Here is an 8,320-nt window from a genome sequence, read left to right as displayed (position 1 = left end):
CGTCAGAATGAGAGTCCAAACAGCTGATAAAAACATCACAATAATCCACAAGTAATCCACAGCACTCCAGTCCATCAGTTAACATCTGGAGAAGACAAAAGCTGAAACTAATCCAGCATTAAGACGTTTTTAACTAAAATACTTTGAGTCCATAATTCATAATAACGCTTCCTCCAGTGAAAAAGTGGTCTGAATCAGGAGAGAAATCTGCACAGATCAAGCAGCGTTTAAACAGCTCTAAACACATATGTGGCTGGATTTTGATGTGAGAGACAACAGCAGATGCACTTTTTCACTGGAGGAAGAGTTATTATGGATTATGGACTTTATGGAAAATAAATTATTGATGGATTTGTGTCTTACAAACATGCAGCTTTTGGCTTCACAAGGTGTTTTTATCAGCTGTTTGGACTCTCGTTCTGACGGCCCCCATTCACTGCAGAGCATCCATTGCTGAGACACTGATGTACATACTGTGAACAGCACTGCTTCACACAGAACTGTGTACTCCAAGCAGAGCTGGGTAGATTACTTACAAATTGTAATCCGTTACTGATTCCAAATCACATGACAAATATTGTAGTTAGTACCGTAATTACATTACACATTTTAGGTAATATAATCAGAGTACTTTTGGATTACTTTTGACCTATCTTATTTTATTGCATTGATTTAAATAGGATAATCTTGTACCATATTGATATAAAAATACATAGATTAAGAAAATATATTCTTGCATTGTTATTAACAACATTAAGTGCATTAATCATTATATTATGTCAAGGTTTCCCAAACGGGTTTGTGAAGCAACTGTACGGGGTTTATGAGTTTAATGAAAAGCTAATAGTTAATTAAATCATAAAAATGTTAAATTCAAATAAGTAATTATAAAATCAATCAAAATAAAACACTTACTAAAAAAATTAAATAGAGAACCATGAACATGCAAATGTGATAATTATTAATAAATCTCAGGGGTACTTCAAGAAAATGTATTAGGTGAAAGATGATCAGATGACAAAAAAGTTTGAATGTGAATTTTGAATTCATGAATTTGTGCATTTTAATGTGTTTGAAGACAAAAGCCTTCTAAAGACATCAAAATACATGGTTAAATAACAAATAAAAATGAATGTGTTCATCACTAGTCGATGCAATGTTCAAACACTTCTTGAACCTGAAATGATTTTTGTAAATGCAGTGTAGCACATGACTAATAACTGATCTCTGTGTGAATGTCCACAAAACTGGAAGAATTTCTGAGTGTATATAAACAGTGGACTATTTTAGAAAGGAACATTTAAAAGATGAAAAAGAGGAATTAGAGAGAATCAATAAATATATAGCTATTGTGTAAATAATATGTAATCATGTAATCCATAAAAAAGTAACTGTAGTCTGATTACGAGTATTTTAAAAATGTAATTTAATCTAATTACAAGTACTTAATGTTTGGAATCTGATTACGTAATCCAGATCAGATCAGTTGCCCAGCTCTGACTGTGAGTAGTTGGCAGTATATACAACATAATATCCAATAATCACAGTTAGCTGCACAGGTCTGTGCACTGCCTCAGTGGGAAATCTTCTTCACAGATGTATTACAGTGCTGCCACAGAGCTGTTAGTGATGAGTGTGTTCTCTTTCATGAGGTGTTTCGCTCTTTTCTGCAAGCACTGTAATTGATAAGGTCAGCTCCTGTGCTCTTGTGTCTCGGTCAGGCACCACGTGTCTGGTGGCCCTGCTGTCTGAGAAGGAGCTGACTGTGGCTAATGTTGGTGATTCGAGGGCGGTTCTGTGTGATAAAGACGGTAATGCTGTCCCGCTGTCACATGACCACAAACCCTACCATCTTAAAGAGCGGAAGAGAATCAAGAAAGCAGGTGAGCAGCTGATCTAATGCATTTGTGCTATTGCTTGTGATTTGTGTATTTATTCTTATTGTATGAGCTACTGACTTTTCGCTTGTGTTCAGAAATGTTTGAACTCTACATTAGTTTGGCTTGTGTTTTTGAAATTGGAACTGACTTCCAAAAAATGGAAGTGAAATGTGACAACATGCCCCGTAGGTGTGGGGTACATTGTAACATCTGAGGGGCACGTTGTAACATAACTGTATGACAGCTTAAAACGTTATCTGACCTCATGAACAACATATATAATACAAACTAAAATATTTTGTCAATAAAATAAAATAATTATTTTTTTCAAATAAAATAATGGCGTTTTTAAGAAGTAAAAATAATCTGATTTTGGAGTTTGACAATGAACACATTGCAACCAGGCTTGGGACGGCCCACAAAAACGAGCCAAAATGCTTTACATGTCTTGAAATAATCATTTCTGAACATTAAACATTGACTGTCAGTCTTTATTCACCTGTTTGTCGTCGTTTCTCATTAAAATTCATTAAATAGTGTGAATTACATCTCTAATGTCATAGAATAGCAGATTGTAACGCAGTGTTACATCCGCGCACCTAGAGTTTAGTGTCTTCTGCTAGTTATCAAAGCATTAAAAAACATCTAAACTGATAAATAACAGAGTGGAGATTAAAATAATAGCAGAGTTGTCTCATTTTAAATTTGTTCTCTTTTTTCTCTGTATAATGTTGATATGGTAACTAGTAAATACTGTAAATTTTATTATGCTAGCATGTGTGGAAATATTTAAACCACGTGTGTTACAACTAACCCCGCGTTACTTTGTGCCGAGAGAGAGAGAGAGAGAGCTCCCGCCGTGATGCGCTTTCTTACTATAGGCTAGATTTCTACAAAGTTTATGGCAGATGTGTGCTATTTTTTCATCTACATTATCAAGTGATTCCTGAAATCGCCTGCGCGTTTTCAAATCCACGAAGTAGCCTACGAAAACTATTTTAATTGAAGTATGCCTACTGTTGAACAAATATGATGAAAAAGCACTGCTGCATTATTATAACATCAGTATTTAAAAAAAAAAAGAAACATCTAAAAGCAATATGACCGTCTCAAATAACTCATCGGGCATTGCATTTGAGCATGAAACTAAACACTGGTAATATGCAGCGCATTCAGCATGTTAATAAATGTTAGTATCCCAACGCATCCTATATTAGATGAATCAGATATGCATGTAGCTAACCCAGACATCGACGTGACTTCGAAGCCATGCTTGTCTCTCTTCTCGTGTCTAGACTTTGGACCGCATGCGGGGTGCCGCCCAAAGTGCTGCAATAACCAATCAGAATAGTTTTTTTCCCACGATCATCGTTTTCATGATCGATCGTTGCTGTCACGGCCGAGTGCTTGAGTACTCGATCGCTGTTGCACATCCCTAATGGAAAGACAAGAATTGCAACATAGCATGCCATGCCAGCTGAAGATAATGAGGAAATTACGTCGCTCCCTTTGCCAAGTGCATCCCAAACGACTACATAATGGCACGCACGTGCCCTGCTCACTCCAAAGGGGATAGGGATGATCACTTCCATTTGTACCGTTACGCGTACCGTTACACCCCTAATACATTTACATTTATTCATTTAGCAGACGCTACTTATAGGAATACATCAAGCAATTCATCTTAAAGAGGCAAATAGACACAGGAAGCGCTCGTCATACCAAGCTTCAGGCATTGTTCAAATAAGTACAAGCTAGACGGGGAAAGATGAAAGAAAAGAGAAAAAGAGTTTTTTTTCTTTTAGAAACACAATGTATTTCTGAAATGTCTTCTTAAATGACTTAAAGTGATTGGCCTGCTGAAATCCCACAGTAAGTAGTTTCTCTGCTCTAGGTGGCTTCATCAGTTTCAGCGGCTCATGGCGTGTGCAGGGCGTTCTTGCCATGTCACGTTCACTCGGCGACTACCCGCTGAAGAACCTGAACGTGCTGATCCCTGACCCCGACGTGCTGACCTTTGACCTGGACAAGCTACAGCCTCGGTTCATGATTCTAGCGTCAGATGGACTCTGGGACGCCTTCAGCAACGAGGAAGCCGTGCATTTCATTAAAGAGCGTCTGGATGAACCGCACTTCGGTGCGAAGAGCATCGTCCTTCAGGCGTTTTCCCGCGGCTGTCCAGACAACATCACCGTGATGGTGGTCAAGTTCAAGAAGAGAGGCTCCAAGGCCGCCGGGGAGTGAAGAAGACTCAGCTCTCACGTGTAATAAGGGAACGAAAACATGGTTGAGTGAATGAGTGACTGGATGAATGAATAACATTATGCATAAGTTTAACATTAGATAAAAATGTTTTTTATTTTAGGAGAAGCAATTATTTGTATTTAAATTGAGTATTACAAATCTAAGCAATTACCTCCATATTAAAGGAATAGTTCCCCTATGGAACATAAAAATAAAACTTTTGAAGAATCTTTATGCAGCTCAAAATCATTAGCATTATTCCTCACTCTGATGTTTTTTTTTATTGTTTTTTATCTGTCGTGTTTGGTTTAATTTCACTGGTTATTACATATGTAATATTTTTTGTTTCAGCTTTTGTCTTCTCCAGATGTTAACTGATGGACTGGAGTGCTGTGGATTACTTGTGGATTATTGTGATGTTTTTATCAGCTGTTTGGACTCTCATTCTGACGGCACCCATTCACTGCAGAGCATCCATTGCTGAGACACTGATGCAGTGCTACATTTCTCCAGTCAAGCTTTGCACAATGCACTGATTTCTGAATCTGAACATGCATGAAAAATTTGAGAGCTTTGATGGAGGGGAAACTTTTCAATGAATAAAGACTTAAATGTGGGTAGTTAACAGGGTGTGATCAGTCATTTCTTCATTCAAAACTAATTTTATGTTACAGAAATGGTAATATTTTACAGAGAAGTGAGTCTGTGCTAGTTCTGTTTGAAGGCTTTTCTGTTAATACAGAGACATTTATAACTAGCTGAAGTTAAATTCCTCCTGAATGTGGTGATCATTTCAGAAACATAAAAACATATATTTCAGGAATATCTGACTTATCTGAATATCTGAATAGCCTTGACTTATAATTCAATATGATCACTGGAAGATTTTAATCCAAGTATGTTGCCTTATTTTAATTAACATGCTTTTGTGATGAATTTATTTGCCAAAAGTGTTGTGTTGTCCAGAATTTGTGTTTGCAGTGTACGGAAGTGTCATATGCACATCAAAATCCAATCCATTGATGTCTTTCTGAGACAAAGAATAACAAAATGAATGTTTATATTAAATATTAACACAAGGTGAACATGTAAATGATGCATCTTACTCTTTAGTACATGCCTGAAAAAAGACTTTTCATTAATTAAAATGTTGAAGAATGGTTGAGTACAGTTTGTGTTTGTTTTGTTGCATTAATGAAACTGTTAAAATGGGAACATTTAATGTAATTAATGAAAGGCAAAAACATAAAACTAATAAAAATATATATTGATGAAAGTCCTTGTCTCCAGTGTTATATTTTAATATATCCATTTGCTTGTTGGAGACGGCATGCAGATAGATGGATTAAGTTTTAAATTAAGTTTATTAAGTTTTATTTTCCATAAATCCATAAATCGCCTGCGCGTTTTCGAAGCCATATGAATTGAATTATGCCCACCACAAATATGACGAAAAAAAGCACGGCTGCATTATAATAACATCAGTAATAATAATAATAAATAAATAAAAACATCTAAAAGCAATATAATCATTATCGGGCATTGCATTTGAGCATGAAACTAATCACTGACATGCAGCGCTTTCAGCATGTAATAAATGTTCATGTTAATTAATCAGACGTAGGCTAGCTATTACAACTTTCATCTGAAACAAAGACAGACAGATAGATAGATAGATAGATAGATAGATAGATAGACAGACAGACAGACAGATAGATAGATAGATCAGTTAGAAAAGATATAGCAACCAAAGTCAGAGCAGTCAGTAGATTTGGGCTACAGTAAAAGTCTTTGGCAGAGTTTGGTGGTCTTAACTTGAAAGCCCTGGAGGAGTTAGAGATAATAAAATGCGTCCAGTAATAATAATAATAATAACAATAACAAAAAAGTTTAAATAGCATTTCAGCAAGTTGCCTTTCTCGAGGCCAGTCTGATCTAATGCGTGGTAACGTTACACTCCCCTGCGAGGCGGCGCCGCTCCACCGGCAATCCCAGCATGCACCGCGCCTCATTAGCATAACACATTCCGCTATCTACAAGAGCCGAGCGAACACATTCAGCTCCGGAGAGCTACAAGCACATCTAAATTACTTATAATATCAACACAGAGACATGAGTGCGAACATGAGCGACAGCGAGAAACTGGACAAGCAGCGGCTGAAGAACTTCAAGAATAAAGGGCGCGATCTGGAGGTAAAGCCTCTGTGACGTCGAGCAGATTTACAGCCACTTCTCAAATAACCCTGCGATTATACACCCTCGAGCGCTCATATCACGCTACCCGAGACATCTTTCGGATATAAGCGTTTAAACGAGACTAGATCTGATAAATCAGTCAAATGTGTGATGGGAAGGTGTTAGCCGCGCGGCTAGCTAGCCGTGTGAGCCGTTAGCATCGAGCTAGCGCACGTCGCAGCTCTTCATTAAAGTGTGTTTTTATGAACAGTTATTCGAGTGAGCGCCGGGAAACGCTCGGATCGGTCGTGATTTGTGATTCTGGACTCGGTTTGTGTGGTTATCGTGTCTGAGTCCTCGCAGTGGCCATCATGTGAGTGTTAGCATGAGCTCAGAGCTGGCCTGCTGTACAACAACATCCTCCAGACGCGTTTGTGCTAATCTGGCTCATACAGGCGCGTTATTAAGAGTCCTTGTCATTTCTGAGGTCGCTATGATTGTCTCCTGTGCTCGCAGCGAGATCACTTCAGCTGCATCGCATTTACACAAAACAGCGCCTTAGATACATCAACACTGCGACTCTCGTCTAAACGTGTATGCAAGTCAATAATTAAGAGTATTGGTCGACTTTCTGATGGATTCAGGTTAAGCAGAATGATCCTAAATGGTGTGGTTTTTAATAGTCTTGTATTATCCAGGTATTCACCAGAACGCGTACAGCTCAATTTAACTATTCTATGTGACCCTGGAGCACAAAACCAGTCATAAGGGTCAATTTTTCGAAATTGAGATGTATACATCTAAAAACTGAATACATAGCTTTCCATTGATGTATGGTTTGTTAGGATAGGACAATATTTGGCTGAGATGCAACTATTTGAAAATCTGGAATCTGAGGGTGCAAAAAAATCTAAATATTGAGAAAATCATCTTTAAAGTTGTCCAAATGAAGTTCTTAGCAATGCATATTACTAATCAAAAATTAAGTTTTGATATATTTACGGTAGGAGATTTACTAAATAACTTCATGGAACATTATCTTAATATCCTAATGATTTTTGGCATAAAAGAAAAATCAATAATTTTGACCCATACAATGTATTGTTGGCTATTGCTACAAATATACCCCAGCGACTTAAGACTGATTTTGTGCTCCAGGGACACATATAATGTATGCATACCATTCTGCATCTTCATTTTAAGGGAAGATATTGAGTGAAATGATAAGAAATAAGTGCAGTAAGGGCTGGAAACACATTATCAAGTAAAATGGTCTTTCATTTCTTAATGTCTCTGTGTATGTTGAGAGGGTCACCTTTAGGCCTACATACAGATTTGTGAGAGTTGATTGTTTAATCTAAGGGTGTGTGAGAGATTCAGTGATTAGCATTAATGATCGTTCTGGTTTCTCCCGTACAGACGATGAGAAGACAGCGGACGGAAGTGGTGGTTGAACTCAGAAAGGTAAGATCTGTTCACACTGGTTCAGAATGAGCTTTGAAAGAGCTGTTTTTGTACTAAAACACTTGCTAATACCTGCTGTATTCCTGTAGAATAAGAGAGACGAGCACCTGCTGAAGCGGAGGAATGTGCCACATGAGGATATCTGTGACGATTCTGACGCAGATGGAGATTTCAGAAGTGTAAGAACTATTCTTATTAATCAGATTATTTCATCTAATGTTTATGAAGTGAGTTGAGTTTTCAGTTATTACGGTAATAATTATTTTCTCTTTTTTTACAATAGCAAAACACTTCTCTTGAAGCAATAGTGCAGGTAAGTTGTGTGCTTAAATAAAAGTAGGAAGTAATTAATGATTTTTAAAAGTAGAAAATCCTTTTAATAAGTGAATCTCATGAAAACATATTCAGCTCTTTTTTTTCCACCTGTAATCAAATAACAAAAAATCACACAATGAAAGTGATTCAAGTTTTAGAATCATTATTATTGAAATATATATATGTATGTATGTATGTATGTATATATGTGTGTGTGTATATATATATATATATATATATGT

General features: G+C 36.9%; 2 protein-coding genes across 3 annotated transcripts in view; both read left to right on the top strand.

The window, feature by feature from the left end:
• LOC107703034 (protein phosphatase 1L-like) overlaps positions 1–4,511 on the top strand; it is a 35,409-nt gene extending 30,898 nt beyond the window's left edge. Inside the window, exons 3-5 of one of the 2 annotated variants that reach the window (XM_016505526.1) lie at positions 1,722–1,883; positions 3,775–4,144; positions 4,476–4,511. In XM_016505526.1, coding sequence (XP_016361012.1) covers positions 1,722–1,883; positions 3,775–4,124 — 512 coding nt within the window. In that variant the 3' untranslated portion in view covers positions 4,125–4,144; positions 4,476–4,511. Of the gene's footprint in view, positions 1–1,721; positions 1,884–3,774; positions 4,339–4,475 lie in introns of those variants that run through there. The other variant, XM_016505525.1, reaches the window with a different exon arrangement.
• A 1,589-nt stretch (positions 4,512–6,100) lies between these two features.
• The window catches only part of LOC107703033 (importin subunit alpha-3-like), a 20,870-nt gene continuing 18,650 nt past the window's right edge, over positions 6,101–8,320 (top strand). The window contains exons 1-4 of the mRNA XM_016505524.1: positions 6,101–6,317; positions 7,719–7,763; positions 7,853–7,942; positions 8,047–8,076. Of these exons, the coding sequence (XP_016361010.1) occupies positions 6,237–6,317; positions 7,719–7,763; positions 7,853–7,942; positions 8,047–8,076 (246 nt within the window). The 5' untranslated portion in view covers positions 6,101–6,236. The remainder of the gene's footprint in view (positions 6,318–7,718; positions 7,764–7,852; positions 7,943–8,046; positions 8,077–8,320) is intronic.

The sequence above is a fragment of the Sinocyclocheilus anshuiensis genome, unplaced genomic scaffold (genome assembly GCF_001515605.1).
Source record: "Sinocyclocheilus anshuiensis isolate Anshui unplaced genomic scaffold, SAMN03320099.WGS_v1.1 scaffold482, whole genome shotgun sequence".
Classification (NCBI taxonomy): domain Eukaryota; kingdom Metazoa; phylum Chordata; class Actinopteri; order Cypriniformes; family Cyprinidae; genus Sinocyclocheilus; species Sinocyclocheilus anshuiensis.
The sequence above is the reverse complement of the archived record's forward strand: the minus strand, read 5'-3'. Positions and strand labels throughout refer to the sequence as shown.